This window comes from Manis javanica, chromosome 17 (genome assembly GCF_040802235.1).
Source record: "Manis javanica isolate MJ-LG chromosome 17, MJ_LKY, whole genome shotgun sequence".
Classification (NCBI taxonomy): Eukaryota; Metazoa; Chordata; class Mammalia; order Pholidota; family Manidae; genus Manis; species Manis javanica.
Genome location: NC_133172.1, coordinates 15,173,051 through 15,187,157, shown reverse-complemented (window position 1 = coordinate 15,187,157; position 14,107 = coordinate 15,173,051). Strand labels below are relative to the sequence as shown.

Sequence of the window (14,107 nt, the reverse complement as noted above, 5' to 3'; positions counted from 1 at the left end):
TCTCTTTTTGATTGTAAATTTGTGACTATCTGTGTCTCTCCAGATCTCTGTGGCCTGGTTCTCTCCCCCTCACCCCGCCTCACCCAAATCTGCCTCTCCCAGTGTCCCTGGGTCTGTCTTCCCTCCTTTGCTCTCTGCCCTCTGGGTTGGGGGAGCCCCAGGTGATGTCGGGCGAGGACGAGGTGCTCCTGGCAGCCCCGCTCCCTGCCTCCGCCCCAGGAGAGGCCTGCCGGCTTCCTCTTCCCTTCCCCCAGTCCCCAGCTCCCCACCTCCCTCTTCACTGCCTCCCGCTGCAGCTGCAGCAGTCCGTTGCCAGGGCAACCACAGCTGGCTGGGCGGGAGCCCCCTCTCCCCCATCCCCCCTCTTCTCCTTTCTGGCGAGGCTGGGAGAAGCTGGGACAAAGCCAGCGAAAAGGCGGGGTGCAGGGGAGAGATGGAGATGGAGGTAGGGCCAGCCCCAGCTGTTAACCTCAGTTGAGGCTCCCCCAGCAGAGCCTCCAGGTTCCCCTTCTGGGTGACACCCCAAACCAGCCTGGAGAACGAGGCAGTCCTGGGCAGAGGAGTCAAGCCCAGTTTAATACACAGAACAAGTTAATTCACAGCAGAGGCAGGCAATGAAGGAGACTCATTTACAAGGCAGGGCATGCCTGGATCCGGGGAGACCCCCAAACCCACCACCTCTCCTGCTTGCAGTCTCAGTTTCCCTTTTTTTAAAACCCAAACAACAAACACAACCACAAGAAACAACCACGCCCGTCACTACCCCAAAATGGCCAGTGAGCGTGGCCAGGGCAGCCTGGCCTGGCCGGTGGGGAATGGGGGCAGAGGAAGGAGGGAAAACAAGTCCGTTGCAGAGTCTGTGCTTCTCATTCCAGCAGGCGCTGGGCAGGGGCTGGCCTTGCCCCACTGGCGACGCCCACCAGCCGCGGCAGACAGGGTGGGCACGGGCGGGGCTCTCAGGGCAGGAACAGACTTCAAAACCATGGGTCACATCATGCAGTATCCGCAGTGGGCACCAGGAGGGGGCGAGGGGTGGACACCACAGCCCCTTGCCCTGGGCACAAGGCAGGAATGGTGCCCACCTTGGGTGGGAGATGGGACAGCTGCAACTCCAGAAATGAGGAGAAGGGCCTCTAGGCAGGAAGCTGGCATAGACGGTGCCAGGTGAATGTGCTCAGCACAGCCCCCTCTACCCAGCCAGGCCTTAGAGGACTCTATATATTAATTTCTTTTTTTTCTTTTTTTTTTTAACTTTTTGACTTTTTCTTTAGAAAAAGGCTGTATCCATTCCCCGGGCTGGCATCCATCACCCCCTCATGCCCGCCCAGAGGCGGGGTATGGCTTTGAGGGGAGCAGAAGCCCCTGGTGCCCATGTGCCAAAGGGTGGGGAAGGAGGGAGGGAGGGAGGGAGAGGGGCCTTGCTGGCCCCCCAACCCAGAGGGCAAACATTCCACTTGCACAGAGGGAAGGGGTGGCCCAGCCCCCTCAGGCTTTCCCTCTCCTCCTCCCACTGTGGGGCATTAAGGGGGAGGCGAGAGTAAAGGCGCTCCGAGAGGAAGGCAGGCAAGCACCACCCCAGAGGTCCGGGGGGCCAGAACCAGGCCTAGGTGAGGGTGATGTAGGCAGAGGCCTTCTCTTTCAGGTGCCGAAGACAGAGGTGACAACTCCAGCTCCCTGGGGGTGGCCACAGGACAGGGGGTTAGGTCCAGGTCGGGTGGGACTGGCCCAACCCCTCCCGTCCAGCCAACCCTGTCTACACCAGCAGGACAGCTTTCCAGCCAACCCACCCCCGTGTCATGCCCACCTCTTCTCTCACCTTCCGGGGGCTCCGCCATGGGGGGACTCAGGCAGTACATGTGGTAACCCCGATCGCAGTCATCACAAAACAGCAGCTGGTCCTGGGAGGTGAGACCCGCCCAGCTGGCACCCTGGGGGCACGGGCACCAGAAACCGGGGTGGGGGGCTGGGGCAGGGGCTAGGTCAAAGGGGCAGGGGAAAGGGTCCCTTCCACAATAAAGGTGTCCGAGAGGTGTCTTTGCCTCACGGAATCTTTGCAAAACCCTGCATGGCCAAGCAGAACACCCCTGTGACCTAGGAGTTTGCAGTTTGTCGTGTGGGTCTTATAGGTGGCATGAAACACTTCACAGGACCCTGGGATGGTCTGATACCAGCTCTAGAACAACAGGCATGAGTTCAGGTCCCAGCTCTACTATTTCCCTACTACTTCGCCTCGCTGGGTGACCTTGGGCAAGTCATTTCCCCTCCTCTGAGCTTGGTTTTTTCTCTGAAGTGGGAACAAGAGCACCTACCTCAGAGGGCGGTTGGGAGGAGTCAGAGAGATGAAGTATTAAGTGCCAGGCTCAACTAATGGACACTAACAATAATAATAATACAGGTTACTAGTGTTCACCAGGGAGGGGCACCAGGGAAAGGCGTTAGGCCCAACTGGCAAAGGCAAAGGTACCAGGTGGGGAGGTCGCGTGGGGGTACATCCCGGGGGAGGCAGGCAAGTGGGTGGGCACTCACGTCGTTCTCCGAGGTGCCACACAGGCTGCAGGACTTGCACTCAATGCACTGCCAGCGGTAGGTTCGCACGGCTGCCGTCATATTCACCGTGAACTGTAAACACGAGGGGTGTCCTGGGGGCCGAGGAGCAGGGATGCGGTTAGCGGTCACCGTGCCCTTGCTGACCCCTGACTCTGGGGAAGAACTGGCCTGGCCCCCACCCTTGGCTCATAAGGCCAGGAGAGCTTCTGTGGCCCACAGCCTGACTCCACCCTGCCCACAGTGCCCAGAGACAGAACTGCAAGCAGGCCACCAGTCTCCTACCCAGCCACCATGGCAACCACATTCTGCTCCCCTGAATACCATGGCAACCGCATTCCATTACCCACAGTGCTGTGGCAACCACTTTCTCCCACCCACAACACCAGGGCAGCCACATTCTGTTAACCACTGCATTGAGGCGGCCACATTCCATTACCCACAGCAGAATGGCCAGCTGGTTCTGTTAACCACAGTAACGTGGCAGCCACATTCTCCTGGCCACAATGCCATGGGAACCACCTTCTGCAGTGGGGTCCCCACACCCTGGTTCCCTGCAACCTGATGTCAGTGCACTAGTGACCCCAGCACAGAGACTCCTGCAGCCACCACTTCAGTGCCACGACAACATTCCACCAGACCCGGTTGCCATGACTACCATCTTGCACTCCCCACAGTACCATGACAACCACAATTCATGACCCACTGTGCTGAGGCAACCGCTGTCTATTCCCCACAAGCCCACCATGGGGAAGAACATTCTGTTCACCACAGCTCCATGGCCAGCACCCTCTGTTAGCCACAGTACCCAGGCAGTGGCAATCCATGGCTCGTGATCACAGGCCACTACCCACAGTGCCCTGGCCAACCAGCTTTCACTATGCCCCACGCCACAGTAAGTGTGGCCCACTACCCGCAAGGCCACGACAACCACATCCACGTAGTCCCTGGGCCTCCCTGACCCCGCTCATGATCCCACAGGCATCAGCAGTTGAATCAGCTCTACCGGCTGTGGATCCCCTCACTCCTCTGCCTTCCGGCCTCCAGACCTGGCCTCCTGGAGTCCTCGCCACCCCAGCCCCTGTAATCTTAGGGGGCATCACCTGATCTCCCACAGTCAGCACAGGAGATGAGGTCTTCGGGACACCCTGTCTTCTTGGAGCCACCCAGACAGAAGTCACAGTAGCCATTGGGGATGACAGTGCCATCGGGCGCCTTCTTGGCTGAAAAACAGCAGGCAGGGGTTGGCACACGCAGACAGGGGCACCCAGTCTCGGCTGCCGCGGAGGCAGGGGCAGAGGGAGCATCCCTACCTGTGTGTTTCCTCTGTGCCTCAGGGACCCAGGCCAATTCTTTGTAAAACTCTGGGAGTGGGGGGACAGAGAGAGGGGCTCTCACCATAGGTAAGGCTCCACCCTGCCCCCAGCCTCAGCCCAGGGCTGGACTCCTTTCTCCAGGCATGGGGGAGGTGGGGAGAGAGAGTAGCTCCCCTGAGTGGTGGCCAGTATGTAGCAAAGGAGAGTTGGGGAGGCCAAGTAATTATCAGGAACTACGCAGCTCTGGGGACAACTGATTTGTCCTCTTTATTAGGCAAAAACTTGGCAAATACAGCCCTACAAAGGAGCCCCCTGCCTCTCCACTCATACATACTCCTACCACACAACCAGTGCCAGCAAAGCCCCGACTAGATAGAAATCGTGTAGAATGCCACTAGCCAAGATCTAGTATGGAAACAGATATTCACAAAACAAATTCTGAACAGAGGTGCCTGGGTGTGCTCTCCCCACAAGGGATGAGTGTGAAGATAGTTTCTCCACTGGCGGAGACTCCCCCCAAGCCCTCCCGGTCCCTCAGCTTCTGGGGCTGGCATGGGCTTAGCATGGGTAATGGACGCCAAGGGCACCCAGGCCACACATCCTGCCCCCTCGGCCAAAGCTTAGCAAAGAAGGGAGAAAGGGAAGCAGACAGGGAGGGGAGTCATCTATCACCCCCTCCCCAAGCTCTAATTGAAACAATAAATCAGACCCAGAAATATTACGCCCGGCCGGGAGCAAGGGAGAGATGGTTGGTTGCCATGGCAACCCCAGAGCCAGCATCCCCATGGTTGGTGGGGGGAGGGGACCACTGAGCTGGAGATTTTCCAGAAATGTCTAATGTGCCCCCTCCCTCCCTGGCTCCACAGCCCCCTCCCCCAGGGCCCCTCACCACCCCGCAGCCGGCCTGCTTGCTCACGTTTATGGTTGTTTTTCCGGTGGAAGGGCAGGGCATGGCGTTCAGCGTTCTCTTCCCCCTCCTCCTCAGCCAGGTGGGTGTGGGTGTAGTGGTAGCTGAGCCCCGGCCGGTTCTTATACCGTTTCCCACAGACTGGAGAGCGAGCAGGGAGGGCCAGTCAGCCCTCCCAGACCATGCTGCCTCCACCCTGGCCTCCGGGATCACATCTCCCCCTCTGCCATAGGCCTGAGCATCCCCCCCCAACCAGGGTCCAGAACAGGGGAAAGGGGCCAGGCAGGGAGTGGTCTCTGGGCCCCACTCTCTCTCTTTCCCCCTCTCAGAAGGACTCACTATCACAGACATACGGCTTGTCTCGGTCCTCCAGGGAAGCGGTGTCCTGGCGTTTCCGGAGACCCCCGATGCCATACGCCTGGGGAAGAGTCGGGAGTGAGGGGACAAGAAAGGGAGGCGACTGAAGAGTTTTCATCATTTGGGCCTGAAAGTTGAGTCACAGCTCTGCCCTTCCCTAGTCATGGGCCTTGGGTTCCTCCCCTGACCTGTGTTCAGTTTCTCATCTGTAGCACAGATATGAAGATAGATCTACCACACTACACTGTACCATCTCTGTTTTGCAATTGGTTTGATATATCCCAGCCTCAGTTTCCTCATCTGTAAATGGACATAAAATTCCGTACACCGCCTCCCTCAGGCTGCTCTGGGGATTAAACAAGGTCAAACTGGGGCAAGGTTTGACCATCAGTCATGCTCAATTAATGGGATCTGCACTGAGGGAAGGGGTGTTGGAGAGAAACCTTGCAGTGGTACCTTTCCTTTGGCCCTGTTCTTCCTCCTGGGAATGTCATCTTCCAAGTCTTCCACCTCAAGATCATGCGGAAACTCCAGCAGCTGCTGTTTCTGCACCAGGAAAAGGGAGAATGGGATCAAGAAAATGGGGACAGTGTACTGCTTTTGAGGGGTTTCTGGGCATTGCTGCAGATTAGAGGTCACAGGGCAAGTCAGGAGGCCCTCCAAAAAAGAGATGAGGTGTGGGCGGATGGAGACTTAGGAGCCCTATGGCCCTATGGAGCCAGGGGAGATTTCAGAGCAGAAATGGGACATGCCAGGGCAGAGGCAGGGGTGAGAAGGCAGCTGAGGGCCCCGGGGGTGGTCCTACCTGGCAGTCCATAATGGTCTCCTCCTCCTTCAGCTCAATCTTCTTCTCCCCCGTCTCAGCACACAGTAGTGCCTCAAGGACCGGCCCTTCTGGAAGGCCGCCCTCCTTCTTCAGGGGAGCCTCACAGTCTGGGGACAGGCCATGGAGGGGGTCAAGTGGGGCAGGTGTCCCTGGAGGACTCCTCAAACTTCCCAAGTTGGGGAGCCATGCTGGAAGGAAGAGGCTTTCCCACATTCACAAGCAACAGACTCAAAGATTCAACCCTACATACTGGGAAGGATGCCCAGGCCCTGGGAAAGACACAGCCAGATCCTCAGATCCATTCAGACACACTCAGGAGGAGACCCCAGCAGGACCCTTAATAACACCTGGCCACATATGGAGAGATAAAGACACCCTCTGAGATAGCTAACACACAAAGGAAGAGATACACCCAGACACATGGAGGAGACACATCCAGACCCTTGGATACACCCAGAGACACTCAGAAAGACAGCATTAGACTATCAGAAATACCAGACCCACATGGGAGAATACAGCCAGACCCTACCACACACCTGGACACACATGGGAGAGATACAGACATGCTGAGAGAATCACTCAGAAGATTCACATGGACACACACAGGAGAGATATACAGACAGTCCCTCTGAGGTAGTCAGACACCCCCAGGAAGACACAGCCAAATGGACACTCCAATTGATCCATAAAGACCTTGGATATAACCTGGACCAAGGAATAGAAACAGCCAGTGACTCTAATAGTATGGGACACGTTCAGGAAGTAATAAGGCCAGACGCTGATGAGCCAGCACACAAGGGCAGAAATACACCTAATGCGCCCAATACCAAGAGAAGAGATTCTCCCAGACATCCCAAAGCATCTGGGCACCCAAAGGAAGAGACAGCAGGACACCCTGATAGACCCAGACACACTCAGGAAGAGCAGTATACTCTGATAAACCAGACACACACAAGAGGAAGTAAACCTCCTAATAAATACACTTGGAAACACCTGGAAAGAGATGCACTTAGATCTCCTCTACTTCAAATGGAAGTTTCATTCAGACACTGACACACCCAGACATACTCAGGCACCCACAGGAAGAATATAGCCAGACACTCATACATCCTGGCTCACAGGGAAAAGATAGACTCATACACCTAAACACACATGACTGATACAGCTCTGCCCTCGAATACACCTGGACGCACCTAGGATATGATACAGTTCAAGCTCAGTCAGGGAAAAGTGGAGAATCTCTGACTACACCCAGACACACACCCTCAGACAGGCAACCAGGCACTCAGACACTCCTAAGGAGGGAAATAAAGGTGAATGAATGCTCAGACACACACTGGCACCACACACTTGGAGCACGTACTGGGGGCACTGATGGGGACCACCCCAGGCTCAGGACCAAGCTCCACCCACCGATCTTGTACTCGCAGGGCCGGAGCCTGGGGTCCTCCAGGATGTTGAGTCTCCGTTTCTTTCTCCAGCAGCGGGCGGGGTAGGTGTAGATCTGTCCCGGAGCCAAACCTGGAGTGAGGAGGGCAGTGAGAGCTGAGAACGCTCCGCGAAGCCGCCGCCCCGCCCCGCCCTCCCTGCCTTACCAGGCCCGCGATGGGTCTTCTCCATCCAGATGTAGCAGTTGTTCTGGGCCACGCCGGTCTGCGAGTCGAGGAAGGGCAGGCGCAGGCTGCGCTCGGCGCACAGGCGCGCGTTGTAGCTGCGGCAGTGCTCGATGGCTTCGCGGTAGAAGTCCTCGCCTAGGCTGCGAGGGACGGTGAGTAGGCGGGCGGGCGGCTGTCAGCAAGGGCCACAGCGCCTGGGCGCCCGGCACCCCTCCCCCAGCCCGCCCGTGGGGAATGGGTGGGCCGAATTCTCCAACCTCACCTCTCCCCTCCTGCCGCTCTTGGACCCAGGAGCCCCCAACCTGGGACTCAGCCGGCCTCGAGCCAACGAGTAGATACAATACGGAGACAGACAAAATTTCACCGGGACACCTCCATATGCACAGATCCAAACACACAACACAATCACACATAGTCACTCCGGATTCACACACAAAGAGAGACATACCAAAGACTCACAAAGGAGAAACAGACAAATCTCACAAATGTGTACACACAAATATCTACTGAAAGACACAAATATCCCAAGTCATATAGTGTAGAAACAGTTGACACATGTATTTATGCAAATACACATTACACATCCAAAGACACCCAATATAAACAAATCACCCACACAAAGATATACCACATACAGACAGATCAGACACACTACACCAGACACACACACACACACACGCATCCAAAGACACACAGGTACACAAATGTTAAAAGAAATGTTAAACTGCTTATTTATGCACTTACACACATTCGAAGACACAACATACACACACAACACACAATATCCACATACACTACACACACAAAAAAATTACAGATTTACACAGGATAGACACACACATTCACAGATACACAATATAGAAACCAACATCTAAAATACCACATATTCAAACACACAAAGATACATACATGCAACATACAAAAGCACAAATCCACCGAAATTCACACAAATATTTTCACATAAATCCATGCATACCTACATATCCAAAGGCACAGAATACAAATGATGCACAGTTTCAAAGAACATGTACACATATTCAAAGACCCAAATATCCAGATATCTAGTGTAGAATAAAAGGAATGAAACACATATCTACACACATATCCAAAAAACCAGAACACAAACAAGTGACACACACTTCACATCCCAAAACAAAGGTAGTATGCGTTTCACTCAAGTTTACTAGGGCCCCCGCATCCCCAGGCCATTTCACCCTCTCCGCAGCCCCGGGAGTCGTAGGGCGGGACTTGACCCTCTTTTCCGAAGAGAACCCGAAGAGGACTCCGAGTTCCCCACACCCTCAGCTCCAGGAGCAGCGCGTCGGACACTGTACTTGCCAGAGACCCATATCCACACACACTCGCACCCCCGCGCAGCCCGGCCCGCGGTGACAGCCCCCCAGGCACCAAATCGGCCCCACCCCCAGCCGCCACACACACACACCCGCCCGCGCAGACCCGCCCGCGAGCCTTCCCCCGCCTCCCGCTGGCCCGCAGCACCTCAGGGGGCCGGGGATGACCGTGGCCATCTTGCTCCCCGGGTCCTGCCCCCAGCGGGTCCCCGCCGGGTCGGTCCTCCCAGCGCTCGGGCGGGCGCTGAGGCCGCCCATCCATTCATTCCCGAGGGGCGGGAGCACCGGAGCCACAGCCAATGGCGACGGCGGGGCGGGCCCGCCCGGGCCATGCTGGGAGTGGTAGTCCCAGGCCCTGGGGCGGGTTGACCCCTCAGGAAAGGGTACAGAGGAGGGGCCACGAGGGCGCAGTCTCTCACCAGCGCTCCTGCACAGCAGCCTGGCCTCTCGGGCAGACGCTCACACACGCACACCCGGACTCGCACGCACCAGCAGTTAACACGTTCACACATATACTCTCAGCCTCCTACGTAGACTCACGCACACTCCCATTCCCACCTGCACACAGGCTCACATACATTTACACTCACACAAACACTTCAATGTTAGGAGACCTAGCAACACTTTGCAGGTGTCCCACCACACAGATGTCCCACCAACATGCCCGCGCTCACACACACACACACAGACGCCTGGCTTACTGACACCGCCCCCTCGCCACCTCCCTACGTCCTCCTGGCTCTAGGAGCCCTGTTCCGTCCCACTCGGGGCTGTCATTCACACAGTGACCCCGCCCTGCTCAACCCCTTCCGCAGGCCTGAGAACAACAGGGATAGTTAGGAGCTGAAGCCACAACTTCTGGGTTGGACCCTGATTCTTGACCTAAATTTTCTGGGCCTCGGTTTTCACATCTGGAAAATGAGGATGATTTTAGAATCCTGTAAAAATTGGATTGTTGTGAGAATTAAATGAGCACATATGGTAGTATTTTTAAAGGTACCTGGCAGATAGTAGTTGTTCAATAAATTCATTCATTCCTCAAAGAGGATCTGAAATGTATTAAGATGTAAAATGGTGATACCAAACCGTTATTACAAAGAATAATGCCTAGCACATAATAGATACTCTGTAACTACTTGTTGAATGAATAAATACACTGAGTACCCACTAAGTGCCAGTAACAGTTCTAAGTACTTTAACAGGGATCGACTCATTAAATCCCCAAAATAACCCTTTAGGGGTGGCACTATTATTACCCCATTTTCCAGATGAAGAATCCGAGGCACAGGGAGGTGAAGTTACACACCCCCAGCCCCTGGTGGCTGTTTGAAGGCGGGCGGGCCTAAGGGAAGGATTCACCTGCCCAGATGTCTGTACCCAGCTGAGCCTTCTCTCATTCTCTCTCCCACTGCCACACTGACTCTACCCTACAGGATCTGGGGGGAGAGTGAGCTGACCCACTGAGTCACAACATTCACCCAGCCCCATGTACACATACAAGGAACCCCCTAGTACAAAGTTTATGTTCAAGTGTGAGCCCCTGTTGTGGGCTCACAAATGTCCACACACACACACACACACACACACACACACACACACACACACACACCTCAAGTCTTAGACCTCTTCCACAAACTGTCCCCCATCTTTCCCCAGTAAGGCCTGAACCTTCCCCCTCCCTGCTCCCCAGTGAGAGGGAGTGGGTTTCTGCTTCACATCAGGCCCAGAGTAGGTGGCAAGGGGAGTAAGTCAGGGACACTGGCGTTCTCTTGCTCACTCTGGCCTCCGGACCCTATATCTCATCCCCAGGAAGCCCCACCCCCAGGTACATCAGCTCAGCTCACAGAGTGCCCTTGCCACCTTCCTTTCTTACCCTCACCACCCTCACCGATCCCCCAACACACCCTTACTTGCTCCCCACACCGGTGGCCTCAGGCCCTTCACTCCTGCCCCACCCAGAACCCTTGCATCAATGTGATCAGTTTGAAGTCTGAGTGAAGAAAACTCCATCAACTCCCTAAGAACCTTGTCCACCAGCACCATTTGACCCACAGACACAGGGGCACCTCTCCCTTTCCTTACCCATGGTAACCTTCACTACTCCCACACTTGAACTCTCTTGCCCAAACAATCCTCTTATCCCCACCTCCAGTGTGCCAAGCAGAAACTGGATCTCAAGTGAAGTCAGAATTGATGCTGCTACTAACAATCACTACATTCAGTCAGGGTCAGGCTGTTCTTCCCAAAGATCTCTAAATGCTTTACAAAGATCACAACAGCCTCATGAGGGAGTAAGAACTGTTACAATTCCCCAATTCACAGATGGTAATACTGAGGTTGAGGGTGGGTGGAATTAATGACTCAAGATGGAGTTTGAGCTCAGGCAGCCAAAACTCCTGAGAGCCGCACCCCCCAGCCTCCACCCACAAAGGGATTTGACTCTCACATTCTTCACCCTCACCCCTTCAGACAGACCCCTTGGAAGGTGAGAGCTAGGAAGGGAGCTGGCACTCCCACCCCAAGGCCTGCTCTGGCTTCCAAGTCCCAGCAATGGGCTGTCCCATACCTCCTCCAAGAGGGCTGAGCAGTGTCAGAATGAGGAGGCCTGGGTGCACATAGATCCACCAACCTGCAGAAGAACCTGGTCCCAGCCAGTTCGAGGGCGTCCCTCATATGAGAGACATCTGTCTGTGTGTGAGACTTAGAGTGAGAAGGAAGCAGCAGCGTGTCCCCATCACACACCGTCCCACACTTGACCCCAGCCCCACACACACCCTCCAAGCGTTCTTCTGTTCTCGGTAAAGCCGCACGTGCAGGCGCGTGCCTATAAGCCCACGCCCCCCTCCTCTCCCAACATCCCCCGCCAGAAACCAGAAGCAACTGGGGCTTTGGTCCAGCCGCCAGGCACAGCCTGGGGGAGGAGGCAGGCACTGCCGGGCTTCTCCCCCCACTTCCCACCCCCTAGCACACATTGCTCAAGGTCAAGGCTGCGAGCTCACGGGTTGAGGGAAAGGACTGGTTGTGTGTTGGGTTGGGGGTCGCCGCGGCCCCTTTGTGCAGCGCCGCGGGCGTACGCCCTCCACCTCCTCCCGCAGGCCCGGGAGGAGGGGGAGGGGAGCGCCTAGTTCGCCAGCTAGGGAGGGAGGGCGGGAGCGGCCGCACGCCTGTCACTCGGAGCCCGCTGTCACCGCCGGGGTAAGGGGGGTGGGGAGCGCTGAGACCCGGGAGTCCCGGATCCCAAAGAGGGAGTAAGACAGAGATGGAAAGGGAGGGAAGAGAGGTGGAGAGAGCGAGGGATGGCTGGAGGGGAGAGGGATGGGAGAGAGCTAGGCTCGAACCCAGGCGTCCAGGTTCCCAGCCACTGGGCCCAAGAGGAAGCTAACGCTCGGAGGAGGGACACGGACCGGGCGAAAGGGAGGGAATCCCCGGCGAGTGAGAGCGCTCCCGGCACCTTCTCCGGAGGCATCTGGTCCCCAAGGAGATGGGAGATGCTCTCGCTAGATGTGTATGGGCGGGGAGAGGGAGCGATCCCAAGATCTAAGCTGACAGGGGCGTCAGAGCTTCTAAGACCTGAACACCCGGAGAGGAAAAGGAGAGACAGCAGGGATCGAACCGGGGACCCCCGACGTCTCAGGTCCCACCCTGTGGCCCCGCGGGCCGAGGTCCCCGAAGAAAGAGCGAGCGAGAAAGGTGCTTTGATGAAGGGAAAGAGAATGGTGGAAACCCCGGAGACTCAAATCTGGATTTAGGTGTTGGTACCCCCAGCGCCATGCCCGGGCAGGCCCGGCGTCCCCGGAGAGGGAAACCCCTACCCCCACTCTGGGTGGGGAAACGGCCTCCGCCACCCCCCAGCCCGCGCCACATTCCTTCACTGACAGCGACAAAGAAGAGGCGCCCCCGCGACCCCGGAATGGCTCCCGCCCCCAACCTCAGGAGGCGACAACGGGTGGCGGGCCCCCCCCAAGGCGCAGGGCGGCGCGCTGGGGACCCTCATTCAACTACCATCCGCGCGCTGCATCCCCCTCCCCATCGAGGGCGGGGGAAGGGCTCGGTGGGGGGCGGGGGGCGGGGGGAGAAGCTGGATGAAGGGACTTGGACGGCGGGGACACTCACGACTTGAGCGGGTTCTGAATAGCGGTGGCCATGGCCCGCTCGGCTGGGCCGCCTCCAGCCCGAGGCGCCGCTGCCGCCGCGCGCGGGCCCAGCCCGGCCTGCGCCGCCCGCTCTGCCGCCCAGCGCGCTACGATTTCATTCATTCTTGGGGCTGCGGCGCGAGCCGAGCGGGGCGGGCCGGGGGCGGGGCTCGGCCAATCCCCGCACCTCCCAGCGCACCACGGGACGTGGAGTCTAGGGGCGCTCGGCGGCGCCCGAGGGCGCCCCCGTCCGGACTACACGTCCCAGGGGGCGTCGGGAGGGCCGCGCACCCATTGGCTCCTGGGGATACAGGGCGGAGCTGGGTTTGCTCCAGAGCATCCTTCCCTCCTCCCCGGGGGTGCTCCAGTCCCAGCCCAGGCTCTGCATCCTCCAGGCACCGCGGGCGCAGGAGCAGGTGGTCCCTGGCTTCTGGGTATCCTCAGGGTATGGGGACGACCCAGGGTCTGTCGTGTGTTCTTGTCCATGCCTGTTCTTCGTGTAAGCCAACACGGGGGTTGATCAATGCCTTTGTTCCTTTATTAAGTGCCTTCTTTGCACCAGGCCCTCTTCTAGGCACTGGGGATACAGCAGTGACCAAACTGACAAAGTCGCTGCCCTCAAGGAGCTGACCTGTTTAGTGGAGAAAGGTAGGTGATAAACAAGAAAATAGACAAGATCATTTTGAGAGTGGTAAGTGCTAAAAAGAAAGTGGCTTCAATGAGAAAGTGACATTTGACCTGAGACCTGAGAAGCTGCCATCTATGCAATAGGAAGGGCAGGGCGAATTCAAAGAACATTAAGAGAGCTAGTGTAACTGGAGTGGGGCAGACAAGGCTGGGGAGAAAACGAGGACCCAGATCATGTAGGGCTTTGTAGGCCAATATAAAGAAAATGGATTTTGTTCTAAATGCAATCAATCACTGACTCGTCTTTTTCACACACACACTAAGTCCACCAGCAAATCCTGTTATCTCTATAGTCAAAAAATAGATCCAGGATCCATTCACTCTTCTGCTTCACAGCCTTCACCCTGGTGCTGTCCATCATTTTCTCCT

At 56.8% G+C, this 14,107-nt stretch overlaps 1 protein-coding gene across 13 annotated transcripts; it reads right to left on the bottom strand.

Annotated features, from left to right (window-relative positions):
• Nucleotides 1–555: 555 nt before the first annotated feature.
• On the bottom strand, nt 556–13,660 carry DPF1 (double PHD fingers 1). Of its 13 annotated transcripts, none has more exons than XM_037021711.2 (12): nt 13,032–13,659; nt 7,546–7,706; nt 7,364–7,471; nt 5,930–6,057; nt 5,581–5,670; nt 5,107–5,185; nt 4,777–4,908; nt 3,858–3,908; nt 3,648–3,767; nt 2,527–2,639; nt 1,817–1,928; nt 556–1,674 (listed from the first exon to the last, which is right to left on the bottom strand). In XM_037021711.2, exons 1-12 carry the CDS (start codon nt 13,172–13,174, stop codon nt 1,604–1,606), a joined length of 1,308 nt encoding a protein of 435 aa, XP_036877606.1. In that variant the 5' UTR covers nt 13,175–13,659; the 3' UTR covers nt 556–1,603. The 13 variants fall into 13 exon arrangements, with proteins under 13 accessions (XP_036877606.1, XP_036877607.1, XP_036877613.1 ...); XM_037021712.2 differs by having other exon boundaries at nt 1,817–1,898; nt 13,032–13,185; XM_037021718.2 differs by having other exon boundaries at nt 7,546–7,701; nt 13,032–13,150.
• Between the last annotated feature and the right edge of the window lie 447 nt (nt 13,661–14,107).